The following is a 15301-nucleotide window of genomic DNA, read 5'->3' on the forward strand; positions in this document are numbered from 1 at the left end:
CCGAGCAGTAATCCTGACCACCACACTAACATGGTATAAGGAAATTAGGTCATGGAAGCCAATTCAAGAGAAGGGTCATTTTGGACATGGTAACAGTGGGTAGCTTTCCGTAAATACCACTTGCCACAGCAGGAAACGGACTTTTAGGTAAACTGCAAATTAAGCACTCTGTGCATTTATTTAAACACCTGAGTTGCTCGATTCCTAGGCTCAATACTAGTACCATTCGAGCATAAAGAAAGAGAGGAGGAGGGCTTCCCTGGTGGCGCAGTGGTTGAGAGTCCGCCTGCCGATGCAGGGGACACCGGTTCATGCCCCGGTCCGGGAAGATCCCACATGCCGCGGAGCGGCTGGGCCCGTGAGCCATGGCCGCTGAGCCTGCGTGTCCGGAGCCTGTGCTCCGCAACGGGAGAGGCCACAACAGTGAGAGGCCCACGTATAACCAAAAAAAAAAAAAAAAAAAAAAAGGAAAAAGGGAGGAGGAGGTGGAGAGAAGCAGTGCAAGGGCGGGAGAACACATCTCTGTGATGTGTGTTTACAATGAAATGGGAACTAACGGGGTAGAAGCATAGAAAGCTCTCTCAGTAGTGAAGCAGTCTCTCTGAAGTGTAGACTCCCAGGATAATAGGATTCCTGTCTTTAGACAGAAACCAAACTTACCGGCAGAAAATCATTTTGTGATTGCAAATCCAGACCAGTCCTAACCAGACAGTTTTCTAACCCCGGCCTCTGCTCAGGGTGGAGGCTGGATGCATCCCCTTGCTCGATTACCCTTCCCCTGTAAGTGTTCTTTCCCCATAAATTGCCGCAGCCTGGAATAACTTCTTTTATATTTGAAGTGTTATTTCCCATCTGCTTATTTACTAGCAGGTGTTACCTTTGGGAGTATGATGCAGCTGGGTGTTCACTGCTTCTGAGCTGTGTAATCAGAATTTAGTACATTGCACTAGCTTGGTTTCCTTCTATGCTGCATAATACTTTCCTGTGGAAATCCCCTACCCAGTGCTTCTGAGTGTGGGCTTTGTAGTCAGACGACTTCCTAGTTGTGTAATCTTTTTTTTTCAACTTTTTATTTTATATTGGAGTCTAGTTGATTAACAATGTTGTGTTAGTTTCAGGTGTACAGCAAAGTGATTCAGTGATACATATACATGTATCTGTTCTTTTTCAAACTCTTGCCATTTGTTACATAATATCGAGCAGAGTTCCCTGTGTTATTTAGTAGGTCCTTGTTGGTTATCCATTTTAAATATAGCAGTGTGTACATGTCAATCCCAAACTCTCTAACTATCCCTTCCCCCCACCCTTCCCACCTGATAACCGTAAGTTCATTCTCTAAGTCTTTGAGTCTGTTTCTGTTTCATAAATAAGTCTTGAACAAGGTATTTGACTCCTAGCCTTGGTGTCTTTCTCTGCACAACAGGAATAATAAGACAGCACCCCCGAAAGGCAGTTGTGATGATTATCTGTGATTGCGAGTGTAAATCAGTTAACAGTGTTCAATAAATTGTACTTGTTACAATAATAGAATGGTGTTACAGAGTTACATATTGAGATGTCATAAGTTCAAGAATCTGTAGCTTCATATGGGAGATGCTCCAATAGTGGTATTGGATGGTAACTGTATTTTCCCTGATCCAATCATTGAACTGAGAAGTACAGAGAGAACAACTCAGATTATTTGAAATCAGAAGTATCCCAGAGGGTGGGAGGGAGGGAGATGCATGAGGGAAGGGATGTGGGAACAGATGTATATGTATGACTGATTCACTTTGTTATAAAGCAGAAACTAATTAAAAAATTTAAAAAAAAAAAAAAAAAAAGAAGTATCCCAGAAACCTGGAGGAACTGACCATTGAGCTTGCAGTTTTGTAGGGTCAGGATTGATGCACTGTGAAACAAAAGCAAAATAAACACAAAACAAGAGAAAATTACGTGCTGGGTGACAGTGCAGGTATTTAGTGCTTTAGGACTTGGAGGAGAATGAAATATTTTATTCATATAAGCTACAGTGAGAGCTTCAGAGAAGCTTCAGATGACTGACCTGGAAGTGGTCAGGAGGCCTCACTAAAGGGAGCTTCGTATATTTATATGAATGGACAGCAGAGGATTTTAGTGTTTATCTTTGGAGTTGGCCGGCCAGAGTTCAAGACCACTCAGCGCAGTGAGAAATACTCAGCAATGTAGTCTCTTCTTAAATATCTAGATAGCTATTGTGGGTCATGTGATTGAAGATCTCTGAAATGAGACCAAGAACTTTAGACTTGGTGGATTGGGACTGAGAGAGAGAATGGAAGTTATTTTGTTTTTATTTTAATAGACTTTATTTTTTAGAGCAGAATTTCGTGGGAGATGAAAGAGAGGGTGGGACCAGGATGACTGCAAGGCTCCAAGCGTCAGTGATTAGGGGATCGTTTGGGTGTAAAGAGCGCTGCATTGGTTTATTGCCAACTTCCTGTTTCATGGCTGTGTCACCTTGGGTGAGTCACTTTGTTCCTCTGAGTCTCAGTTTGCCCATTGGTAAACATGCTTGACAGTTTCTGCTCTTCCTACCTTGTTGGGCTCTCATGAGAGTAACACGAGATAAATGCAGATGGAAGGGCTTTGAAAGCCATCAAGCCTGTGTGGTTTCAAAGGCTGGTGAAGGGAGTGACGGTGCTAATGACAGGGAAGCGTACTTGGGAGGGGGATTTATGACCTGGGAGATTCTGAATAATTCAGATAACCCGGGGCAAGGTATAACTCATACTGAGGATGTTGTCATAGGCTGTGATAGTCACCTGCTAAGGAGATATTTCAAATACGCGGTCTCAGCTATTCTGATTCTGCTGGTCTAGTTCCATGGTCTGTCCCTCAGAAGGAAAGAACTTGGGTAGGACGAGGCTGGTTCTGGAATATCAGGAGGGGCTCCACCTAATCTTTTCAGCTTTCCTCTTACAGCCTTTAATGTCCTCTGCTTGGGGGCACTGAAGGTAACAGGTTTCTTTAATGATCTCAACCCCCCCCCCCCACCACACACACACAGTCTCATCACCTGCGATCTCTAATAGGCATTTCCAAAGTAACACATCCAGAATGGAACTTTGGTTCTGTTCTATGCTGGAGTCTCAGGGACGAGGCTCACCTGCTTTACTTGACTGTGAAAGGCAGTGTGAAACTCCTCAGTTAGCCTCGCAATAGCCTGTTCTAACTGAGTCTCCAGAACCCCTCCAAACTGGATACTATGCAGTGGACGAATCCCTTTACCTTTTCAGGCAAATAAATTCTTGGCTCTTTAGATACATTTCCTCGCTATTCAGGAGATATGCAACCATGCTTTTGGTTTCTCATCATATTCTTCTTTTTTTTTTTAATAATTTATGATGACATTCCACCCTCAGTGATGGGGGGCTTAACTCCCCACTTCTTTTTTTTTTTTTTTTTAGATGTTGGGGGTAGGCGTTTATTAATTAATTTATTTATTTTTGCTGTGTTGGGTCTTCGTTTCTGTGTGAGGGCTTTCTCTAGTTGTGGCAAACGGGGACCACTCTTAATCGCAGTGGGCGGGCCTCTCATTATCGTGGCCTCTCTTGTTGCAGAGCACAGGCTCCAGACGCGCAGGCTCAGTATTTGTGGCTCACGGGCCTAGATGCTCCACGGCATGTGGGATCCTCCCAGGCCAGGGCTTGAACCCGTGTCCCCTGCATTAGCAGGCAGATTCTCAACCACTGCGCCACCAGGGAAGCCCCCGTATTATTCTTATTTGAGCAACAAACTGATGAGCCATGGAAGATTTTAACCATGTCTGCCCAAATTCCGGGGTAAATCACTGACTACTTGGTACAGCAGAAAAAATTTGGGAAGCCCGAGTGCTGAGTGTACCTCTGCCAATAATTTGCTGCTGACTTCGGGCACAAGGAATGTAAGCTCTCTGCCCCTCATTTTCCCTCTCAGTAGAATACGGAGGGACCACCCAGGCTCTGAAGGATGGAGCAATCAAGTAAAAATTAGCAACAGAGCTAGTTGGCAAATAAGAGGAGTACAGAATTAATGTCATTTTTTATGTTGCAAGTGGCTCAGCATATTTCAAAAATGTAGGCTTGAGGGCTTCCCTGGTGGCCCAGTGGTTGAGAGTCCACCTGCCGATGCAGGGGACACGGGTTTGTGCCCCGGTCCGGGAAGATCCCACATGCCGTGGAGTGGCTGGGCCCATGAGCCATGGCCGCTGAGCCTGTGCGTCCGGAGCCTGTGCTCCGCAACGGGAGAGGCCAGAACAGTGAGAGGCCCGCGTACCGCAAAAAAAAAAAAAAAAAAAAATGTAGGCTTGAGACAAAGAATATACATTCGGTATTAACCAAACTGCCAAAGGAAGTTATGTAAAAGAAACCTGGGCTTCCCTGGTGGTACAGTGGTTGAGAGTCCGCCTGCCGATGCAGGGGACGCGGGTTCGTGCCCCGGTCCGGGAGGATCCCGCATGCTGCGGAGCGGCTGGGCCCGTGGGCCATGGCCGCTGAGCCTGCGCGTCCGGAGCCTGTGCTCCGCGACGGGTGAGGCCACAACAGTGAGAGGCCCGCGTACCGCAAAAAAAAAAAAAAAGAAAGAAAGAAACCTCCTTATTGATCTTTCAAAAGCGGAGAGATTCTTTTGTCTATACTGATTTGAGTTGGGATGAAATAAATACTGAGTCTCTTTTGGTCTTTGGATTCTGTCCTCCAACAAGCAGAGCCCACTTCTTCACAAGTAGGTGGTTCTGATAAGCGTCTGCCTAGGCTGATGTGTGATGGAAAGGCAAGTAAACGTGATGTAGTCTCTGCTCATCTCTGGGTGAACGTAAAGGTCATCTCTGGGCATGGAGGATTTCGCAGTGTAATATATATTTCCAAAGGGAAATGCCTGCAAAATGCAGATGCTGATCCCGGTTCTGACTTTCGTGACTGGTGCCAGCATGTGCATTGGCACCTGTGTTGAGGGCAAAGGGAAGAGCCAAGAAGTGAAATGATATTTTCCTTCCCTCATCATTACTCAGCATAGCTGGCTTGCTTAGCTATAAAAAATGCAAGTGTCAGGAGAAACTGCAGTGCAATTTCTCATCCAAAAATGCATTCTCCCTCTCATCAAGAGATCCACTGTGTTCTAATATTGTTTCTGAGGTGGATGGTCTTGTGGGTTACTGTTTTTCACTCTAACTCTTCTCTGTCACTTGATTAACAGTATTGTCTGAATTCTAAGGGGACAATAGTTCTTAAACTGTAGTATGCATAAGAATCACCTGAGTCTTTATTCCTGTCTTACCCCTAGGTTCTTCATGACTTTTTTTTTCTTAAATTCCATATATATGTGTTAACATACGGTATTTGTCTTCCTCTTTCTGACTTACTTCACTCTGTATGACAGAGTCTAGGTCCATCCACCTCATTACAAATAGCTCAATTTTGTTTCTTTTTATGGCTGAGTAATATTCCATTGCATATATGTGCCACAATGGACTTGAGGATATGGGGAGGGGGAAGGGTAAACTGAGACAAAGCGAGAGAGTGGCATGGACATATATACACTACCAAACGTAAAATAGATAGCTAGTGGGAAGCAGCCGCATAGCACAGGGAGATCAGCTCGGTGCTTTGTGACCACCTGGAGGGGTGGGATAGGGAGGGTGGGAGGGAGGGAGACGCAAGAGGGAAGAGATATGGGAACATATGTATATGTATAACTGATTCACTTTGTTATAAAGCAGAAACTAACACACCATCATAAAGCAATTATACTCCAATAAAGATGTAAAATAAAAAAAAAAAGAATCACCTGAGGAGCTTACGAAAATAATAGGTCCCTGACTCACACCCCTCGTTCAGTGGGCTGAGGAATCTGCATATTTAATACATGGCACAGGGAGTTCTGATATAGGGGGTCAGCAGAGCCACCTTGAAGACTACCATCTGGGTGCCATGCTCAGCTAGCAGTATATTACTGTACCCAGTGTATAAGCCTTTATAAACCAAGTCCTAGTTGCTGCTTTTAGAACAGCACTTGAGCCTGGCTAAACAAATTATTGCCTGACTTAACAACAATCATTGCTGGACTTACAATAATTTCTGATTTCTAAATTTCTGATTTAGACAAGAGGAGCATGAGCTTGGGAGTCAGAAAGCCCTGGGTGTAGATCTTTGAGCCTCCGCTTACTGTTACTTGAGCAGGCTGCTCAGCTTCTCTGAGGCTTGATTTCCTCATCTGTCAAGGGGGAACAGTATTCCCCAAGTCACTGAGAGAGGGGTGGTGAGGATGAAATAGAATGACTTATATGTAATCACCTAGCACCGTGCCTGGCACTTAGCAGACAGATGCTCAGTAAATGTTATTTTCCTCCATTCTTATAGGAAGCAGGAAGTTGAAACAGACAGACGAAAAACCTTACATAAAGCAGATATTGTTAAGGGAGAATTTTTCTTTTAATGCCCAGGTGAATAGATGTTTGGCCTTGTTACACATCATTTTAAAAGTCAGTGGTTGTTTAGAGATCTTGGAAGGAAGCCCCTTCTTAATTCCTTTAGATAGTACTGACTTCTGTTGTGAATACAGGTTTCCAAGAGAGATTCCAGCAGGCAGATAAGGAAATGCAGGGGTATCACGATGTTCATACCTTTGCCGAACACTTTGGGGTCCAGTGCAGAGATTTCAGGTCAGAAGTTTAACCCGAAACTATACCTGCTGCTGGTCTAAATCTCACAAGGAGAACCTTGTTTCTGAGAATTTAACTAGTAATGGATTAATTGGACTGTCTTATTCAAACTCTTTCCAGGCGAAATGAGAACATTACAGTGGTCTGAGGGAAACAATGCACTATTATACTCGTGGTATACAGAGAGCTCCTTGCTGTGAGGTGCTTTCTAAATTCAATTTCAGCAATACCTGCCCACACACCCCCCCCCGGTCCAACCTGGTTTTACCGTTTGAAAAAAGAAATCATCTTTGTTCTTTGTGTTGGTTGATTAATTTTAGGTTCACTGTTCTTATCCCATATCACGCTCATGTAGGTACTTATGTAATACATTTCTGTATATCACACGGTTCCTCCTTCTGAGGACCCAAATCAGAAAAGGAATTTAATAGCAAAAAACGCCTTGCTGCATTCTCCGGCTGGACACACTGCAGGTTCAATGAAGCTCCTTGGGTAGCGTCAAGTCACAGGTGTCCTTTTGCTGCCTACTCTCTTGGTCCTTTGTAAGAGGAGCCTGTAATCCTATTCCTGGGGCACGGCAGTCACAATAACTTCTGTTCTCTGAAGGCCACACTCTGGAAAACTGAGAGAATAATCCCTGTAAGCCCCATCATATGATTTTAGAGCCTGGAAAGATCTTCAAAATCCGTTGATCCAATTCCCTTTGTTTTACAGGAGAGGAAACTGAGGTTCAGAGAGAAATCCACATAGTTGCTAATTTATTTTTTTAAAGGACTGCCTGCAGTGTGTGTATCAGGAACTGTGCACACAGTAGGAGGCTCGTAATAGACCTCCAACGGGTTGAGTTGCCAAATGAGGATCAGGAATGACTCTTTGGAGACTAGGAACTAGCCAGTGCCTGCTAACTAAGAAGGAAATACATGCTAACTGAGCCCCTTTGGTGCACGAGTGTTCTGCTGTGTTCAGAGGCGCTGGGGAAAGAAGGGGGAGTAAACACGGGGAGAAACACAAAAATACGAACTTTAATACACGGTCCTCATTGTCAAGGAACTTACAGTCTGCAGTGAACTCCCGGCTGGAAGGCACTTTCTAAATCAAGATAAGGACATACCGCACAATATTGAAGCAAATAAGATCATATATTTAATGACCCGATTACACAGTCCTGGAGAAGTTTGGGAGGAAGGGACAAGACTTCTGGCTGCCAGAGGAACGAGCCCAGTGTTTGCCCCACTGGACCGTTAAAGCCACAACTCTCTTATTGATCTGTGTGTCCCCGTAATTATGACATGCGGGCAGAGGCTCCACTGGTGCTTATTGAATCAATATGTGGCTCATTTGATAACTAAAATTCTGGGTATATTTATGTGTTCCCACAGTGACTCCTTTTGTAGGAATGCTTTCTACTCACATGGATCTTTTGTTGTTTTTCTTTCAGTGGCCCACCCTCAGGACCCTCACCACCCGTCAGAGAAGCCTGTCATTCTCTGCCACAAATGTGGGGAGCCGTGCAAGGGTGAAGTGCTTCGGGTCCAGACCAAACATTTCCACATCAAATGTTTCACCTGCAAAGGTATGGAGCCTCCAGCTTCCTGGCTGTGTGCCATGGCCTTGCCTTGGAGGCTGCCCCATCCCCTTAACTCCACACCCGTTCACCAGATGATAAATGAATGTCCTCCCAGACCCTGGAATTGCTCACCTTCTCTAACTTGGGAATGGATTAAACTTAAGGGGGAGGCTGAGCTCCCCCCACCCCCAAGACCAGCAGTACCCTGTCTTTAGGTGTTCACTGAGGTTCCTGATCCTAGGAGGGGAGACTAATTGTGGAAAAGCAATGAAAATGGAGTTTTGTGTTTCGTTTTGTTTTGTTTTACTTTTTGGCTGTGCCATGCGGCATATGGGGTCTTAGTTTCCCAACCAGGGATCAAACCCGTGGCCCCTGCTATGGAAGCATGGAGTCTTAACCACTGGACTGCCCCGGAAGTCCCAAGTTTATATTTCTTTTTTAAAAAAAAATTTTTTAAAGTTTTATTTTATTGAAGTATAGTTGATTTGCAATGTTGTGTTAGTTTCTAGTGTACAGCAAAGTGATTCCGTTATACATATATTTACATATTCTTTTTCATATTCTTTTCCATTCTGGTTTGTCACAGGCTATTGAATGTGGTTCCCTGTGCTATACTGTAGGACCTTGCTGTTTATCTGTACTTTATATTTCTTTTTCCCTGAGATGAGGGACTCCTACTTCAAAGTAACCATGTCCCAAAGCCATTTTTTAAAGGAGGACTGGAAAACTTTAAGATTGGGGTGCTAAGGCACTGGCTTCTGTGCGTGCGTGTGTGTGTGTGTGTGTGTGTGTGTTGAGAAGTGAGAATTAAGCAAGAACACTTGGAAGGCCTCCAAGCAGGAAAATACTTCCCATTTAAGAAGAGACCCAGAGCTTCCCTGGTGGCGCAGTGGTTGAGAGTCCGCCTGCCGATGTGGGGGATACGGGTTCGTGCCCCGGTCCAGGAGGGTCCCACATGCCGCGGAGCGGCTGGGCCTGTGAGCCATGGCCGCTGAGCCTGCGCGTCCGGAGCCTGTGCTCCGTAACGGGAGAGGCCACGGCAGTGAGAGGCCCATGTACCGCAAAAAAAAAAAAAAGTGACCCATTTGTGGTTGATTTCCGTTAACAAGCCCCCCTTTTTGGGTGTGCAACTCTTGGCATCTATGTATGCAATGTGCTGTCCTGTTATTCTGGAGCCAGGGCATGGCCAAGTGGCCAAGGAAGAAGAGAGTAGTTTCTGTGTGTTTATTTGATAAATATGTTACTTGAGCTAAGGGCATGTCTGGATAGCTCAGGCTGGGGTTCAGTGATGTTGGAAGAGGTGGAAGAGGGGCAAGACCATGAGCCTGCTCTGTAGCTGTACTCTGAGCTCTGTACGTGGTACCCACCCTCATTCCTGGAAACCATGTTTCATTCCGAGCCCCTGAGGCTACAAAGGGTCAGCATTGCCATCTTAACCAGCTGTCCCCGGGGTCTCTCAAGTAAGCTCCGGGCTGCCTAGAGACCCTCAAATACATGATCAAAGGTGGCGGGCAAAAGCTTTTCTGGAGTCCACAGCTGTTTCTTTCACTGAGTGTAACCTTTTCAGGAAAAAGAGCACTAGCATATAGCTCGGGTAAAAAGGTGGAGGGGAAGGAAGGGCATGAGTTTTGCTCCCATTGAGCGTGACAGAGATGACAAAGGCTATAATGCGCATCATATATAGAGAGAGTCTTTGATCCTCCTGGAAATCCCTATGAGCAAGTACGATAAGTCCCCGGTTTTCAGACGACCCAAGTTGGTTATCAGGAAACATCAGGGTCACACCCAGGGTACTGACTGTGTCCGCACTCTGTGTGCCTTAAGTCCTGCCCCTGCCGCTAAAGCAGCTCTATGGTCTCAGGCAAGTGACCTCTCTGTGGCTCTGTGTCCTTATCTGTAAAAGAAAGAGACTAGACCACGTGATATTTAAATCACCCCAGGTCTGAAGTTTGCCAGTTCTATATACACATAACCATATCTCTACATAATACAGAACCCAGAGGTACTGAATTAGAGACTTTTAGGTAGCATGTCAGAAAAAAATATAACTTCTGCTTACATCCAGATTGGCTAACTTGGGGTCAGGCATTTTATATATATATATATATATATATATATTTTTTTTTTTTTTTTTTTTTTTTTTTTTTTTTTTGCTGTACGTGGGCCTCTCCCTGCTGTGGCCTCTCGCGTTGCGGAGCAAAGCTCCGGACGCGCAGGCCCAGCAGCCATGGCTCACAGGCCCAGCTGCTCCGCGACATGTGGGACCCCCCTCCCCGGACCGGGGCATGAACCCGTGTCCCCCGCATCGGCAGGCGGACTCTCAACCACTGCGCCACCAGGGAAGCCCCTTGTTTTATTTTTTGCTCATAGATTTCCTGAGACATGGCTTAAGGAGTAGATTTGGTATGAAATAAACAGAAAAAAGTAAACAAGGGCAGCCCTGTATGTAGTTTATATTTCTAGTTGAAAGTACAAAGTGTTAGTCTCCGGGTGGTCACTGTTCAACACATCAAGATATTAGAAGACACATTCGTTTATCCCCCGGGAGGTAGAAGTTTCCATGCTTTTCTTCTAGTTTAAATCGAAGGACTGAATGTAAGTTATTTATGTTCGAAACTTGTACCATATGTACTTTGTTTCATGCTATCAATATGTTCCTGAAAAGTTGAATTTTTTAATAAATTACATCATATTTTGAGAACACATCATTCATAGGAATTATTTTCAGTTTAAACAAAATTTTACTAAAATAAATGTCATCAGTTCTTGTAAATTTGTATTTTCCCATACTTTACCTGTCAAGTCTACTGTCTTATGTCTCCAACTTACTGGGGTCACCCCTTTTTTTACTATCCAAAGAAAGTGTTTAAGCTCCCCATGTCTTATACTCTAGCAAGTTTATGCCTTTTCCCCAAGATTCTAGAGTAGTGTTGTCTAGTAGAAACATGATGCAAGCCACATACATGATTCTGAATTTTCTAATAGCTATATTAAAAAGGTATAATGGGACAGGTGCAGTTAACTTTCATAATATATTTTTTATTTGTCCTTACAGACCCAAAATAGTATCATTTCAACAAGTAATTAAAATAAAAATTATTGAGATACTTGACATTCTTTTTTTTTCATACTAGCTTACAGTGCATCTCAATTTGGACCAGTCAGTCACATTTCAACCGTTCAATAGCCACAGGCAGTTAGTAGCTGTAGTATTGGACAACACAGTTCTAGAGATTCCTTGAGGTTTACCTTCTTGTGGTCCCCTCTCGCTCTAAATTCTTGCCACTCCCAAGTTCTTGGTCTCCCCTTTATGAGTGCTGTGCCTTTCGCATGGCTTCACCCCATACTGGACACCATTTCTCTTCCTCCTTTTCCCAAAGTACCACTTCACAAAGCAGCTGTTTTCAGCAGAGTTTACTGAATGTCTGGGATAATGGAGGGAGTTATAGCACAGAATAGACAACTGCCTGGTATTCTCAGGCTTTCTCTTTCCTTCCTTCCTTCCTTCCTCCCTCCCTCCCTCCCTCCTTTCTTTCTTTCTTTCCTTCCTTCCTTCTTTCTATTAACTGGAAAAGTCTATTAATAGACTTTAATTTTGAGAGCAGTTTTACATTTACAGAAAAATTGAGCAGAAAGGACAGATTGGGGCCATTTCTCATACTTATTCAGAACCTCATCTGCTACCATCTTGGTAGGGCTTCCTCTCTCTACAAAGGCCCTGCTCCCCTCCATCCCAGGGACCCCAACTTCCTTCTCCCTCATTGTCAGATCAGGAGTCTAAATTACCTTAGGGTCTCTACGTTTTATAAGCTCATTAGGAGGGTTTCCCAGAGGAAACAAAAGTCTTCTCCTTGAAGAATGCTGTCTTCGTCCTAACCCAAGTGGCCCAGACTGAAGCTAAGTCTTTTTTTTTTTTCATTAGTTTCTGCTTTATAACAAAGTGAATCAGTCATACATATACATCTGTTCCCACATCCCATCCCTCATGCATCTCCCTCCCTCCCACCCTCCCCATCCCTGAAGCTAAGTCTTAAAACAACTGTTTTGTTTTCTTTCTGTTACATCTAAAGCAGAGGTGTCCTTTTTACACAAATAACAAGTGTTGGCGAGGATGTGGAGAAAAGGGAACCCTCGTGCACTGTTGGTGGGAATGTAACTTGGTGCAGCCACTATGGAGAACAGTATGGAGATTCCTCAAAAAATTAAATATAGAACTACCATATGATTAAACTATTCCACTTCTGGGTATTTATCCAAAAAAAATATGAAGACACTAATTCAAAATGATATATGCACCCCTATGTTCATTGCAGTATTATTTACAATAGCCAAGATATGGAAGCAACCTAAGTGCCCATCAATAGATGACTGGATAAAGAAGATGTGATATACAATGGATATTACCCAGTCACAGAAAAAGAATAAAATCTTGCCATCTGCAAAAGAATAAATGAATGGATCTAGAGGGTATTATGCTAAGTGAAATAAGTCAGACAGCAACAAATACTGTATGATTTCACTTATATGTGTAATCTAAAAAACAGAACAAGTGAACAACCATAACAAAGCAGAAACAAGAGTCATAGATACAGAGAACAAACAGGTGGATGCCAGAGGGGAGGAGGAAGGTGTGGGAGAGAAATAGGTGAGGGATATTAAGAGGTACAAACTTCCAGCTGCAAAATAAGTGAACCACTGGTATGAAATGTACAGCGTGGGGACTACAGTCAATATTTATGTAATACCTTTGTGTGGTGGCAGATTGTAACTAGACTTGTCTTGGTGATCATTTTGAAATGTATAGAAATGTTAAATCACTGTGTTGTGTACCAGGAACTAACATAGTGTTGCAGGTCAATTATACTTCAAAAACAAACTCACAGAGAAACAGATCAGAACTGCGGTCACCAGAGGCAGAGGTGGGGGGAATTGGATGAAGGTGGTCAAAAGGTACAAACTCCCAGTTATAAGATAAATAAGTACTAGAGATGTAATGTACAATGTGATAAATATAATCAACACTGTTGTATGTTACATGTGAAAGTTAAGAGAGTAAAGCTTAAGTTTTCTTCACAAGGAAAAAAAATTTTTTTTCTATTTTTTTAATTCTGCACCTGTATGAGATGATGGATGTTCACTAAACTTACTGAGGTCATAATTTCATGGTGTATGTGAGTCAAATCATTATGCTGTGCATCTTCAACTTATACAGAGCTGTATGTCAGTTATGTCTCAATAAAACTGGAAGGAAAAGCAAAATAGAGATGTCATGTTCCGATTGTGAGCTAATGTCCCAGGATGGAGGATTTTGGGTGGAGAGCATTTGCTAAAACAAGCCTGAGCTTTTGGTCAAGACCTGGCTGAGTGCGGGAGGAGGAACATTCAGGTTCTGACCGCAAGTTGAGTCAGGATCTCCGGGTGGTTCTCTCCCCTCCCTCCTACCAGCTCTCCTTCATACATATACCATGCTGCCAAAGCCTTGTAGTTCTTGACTGGGACCTGAGGGGGCTTTCCGCAATTAGAAAGAAAGCCCTAAGATGCAAATACCCGTGGAAATAAAAAGCAGAGATGAACTCTTTTACTAAGAATGGATTTTGAAGGAGGAGGGACAAAGAGGACACTGAACGTCTTACATGAGAGCTAGACAAGTATGAAGGTGGGGAAGGGCTGCAGTGGAGGAATTAGACTTCATAACACAAACTTAAACCCATAAGCAGTCCACGACTTCATAGGTTTAGCTGTAACAGGGTCAGGGTTGGTGAGCAGGAGTTTGGTTGGTGAACCTATATCACTTCCTGAAACGTCTGATATCTTGGGATCTGATGGTCCAAGAGTTATGTATCCAATTAGTACAGGTTAATGGAACACACACTCCATGCAAGATATTATGCTAAATGCTGAGGAAAGAAAGAGCACAGCATGTTTGTGTGCTGACACACATACGTGTTTGTGTGTCAGAGAACTCGGGGGTATTTGAAGAGGTATACACATAAGCAGCATGTATTATATTGAGTAATAGGTGCTGTGATGGAGAGAAAGATAGGATGTGGACTGGGGGCAGGGAGATAGATGCAGAAGGGGGATAGAATGGTAGTCAGGTGGAAATAATGTAAGGTGGCACCAGGTGTGATAGGGACTCAGGGACAGATTTAAAAGACATTTAAAGTTAAGGTTGCTAGGTTTTTATGACTGATTGAATATGAGGAATGAAGAAGGATCCAGGTTTCCAGTTGGACTGCCTGGGTGGACAGATGGTTGCCAGCAACTAAGGATGTACAGGAGCACTGGATAGGCTAGTGCGGGGGGAGAGTTCAGTTTGGGATACATTGAGGCTGAGCCCACATGGTCCATACAGAGTCTCGTAGGCTTAGCACTCGAGAGGTACTGGTCTGTGTTGGGGAGAAGTATTCGAAAGTGTTTGGCATCCAGATCACGGCTGAAGCTCTATAATTGTGTGTGGAATTCCCCTGGGAAAGGGCAAAAGGCAGGAACTGAATAATAACGATGCCAGCGTCTGAAGGAAGTAAGACCTAATTTCCATTTGTAACCTTGGAAAATGTGCCCATCTGGTAATGAGATGGGGAAAGTGATTTAATTAATGGATGGATTCTATAATTAAAAGAAAAGGAGATCCCCAAAGCTTCTGTTATTCTCTATAATAACCCAATGGAAATAAAATATGGCTGCAGGCTTCTGGATGGAGCGATTCTTTATCTTCAGCACTCAGTGGCTTTGTTTTTCATGCTTGCGCATTAGCAGCGACCATCCCACTAACTTAAAAGAGGTTGTTTTTTTTTAATGCTATCCATTCATTCTGATATTGTTCCCGTGATCCGATCACTTTTTAATGTAGCACCTTGTCTGCATCATGATTGGAATACATGCTCTATAAGAGAACAAGAAACCTGTTTAAACAGTATAAATTTAATATTTAATAATTACATATTTAATATTTGATTAAATTTAAGTTAATTATAATCATATACACAGTTCATCATATACATTGTTGATACGTTAGATTGTTCACTATAATTATTGTTGTCTATCTTGAGCATTTTTTTTTTCAGGATAATGCCCTA

General features: G+C 43.4%; 1 protein-coding gene across 1 annotated transcript in view; it reads left to right on the forward strand.

Annotated features, from left to right (window-relative positions):
* ABLIM1 (actin binding LIM protein 1) overlaps positions 1–15301 on the forward strand; it is a 186393-nt gene that overhangs the window by 18817 nt on the left and 152275 nt on the right. The window contains exon 2 of the mRNA XM_081228323.1: positions 8094–8228. Within this exon, the coding sequence (XP_081084449.1) occupies positions 8094–8228 (135 nt within the window). The remainder of the gene's footprint in view (positions 1–8093; positions 8229–15301) is intronic.

This window comes from Mesoplodon bidens (genome assembly GCF_964165515.1).
Source record: "Mesoplodon bidens genome assembly, chromosome: 1".
Classification (NCBI taxonomy): Eukaryota; Metazoa; Chordata; class Mammalia; order Artiodactyla; family Ziphiidae; genus Mesoplodon; species Mesoplodon bidens.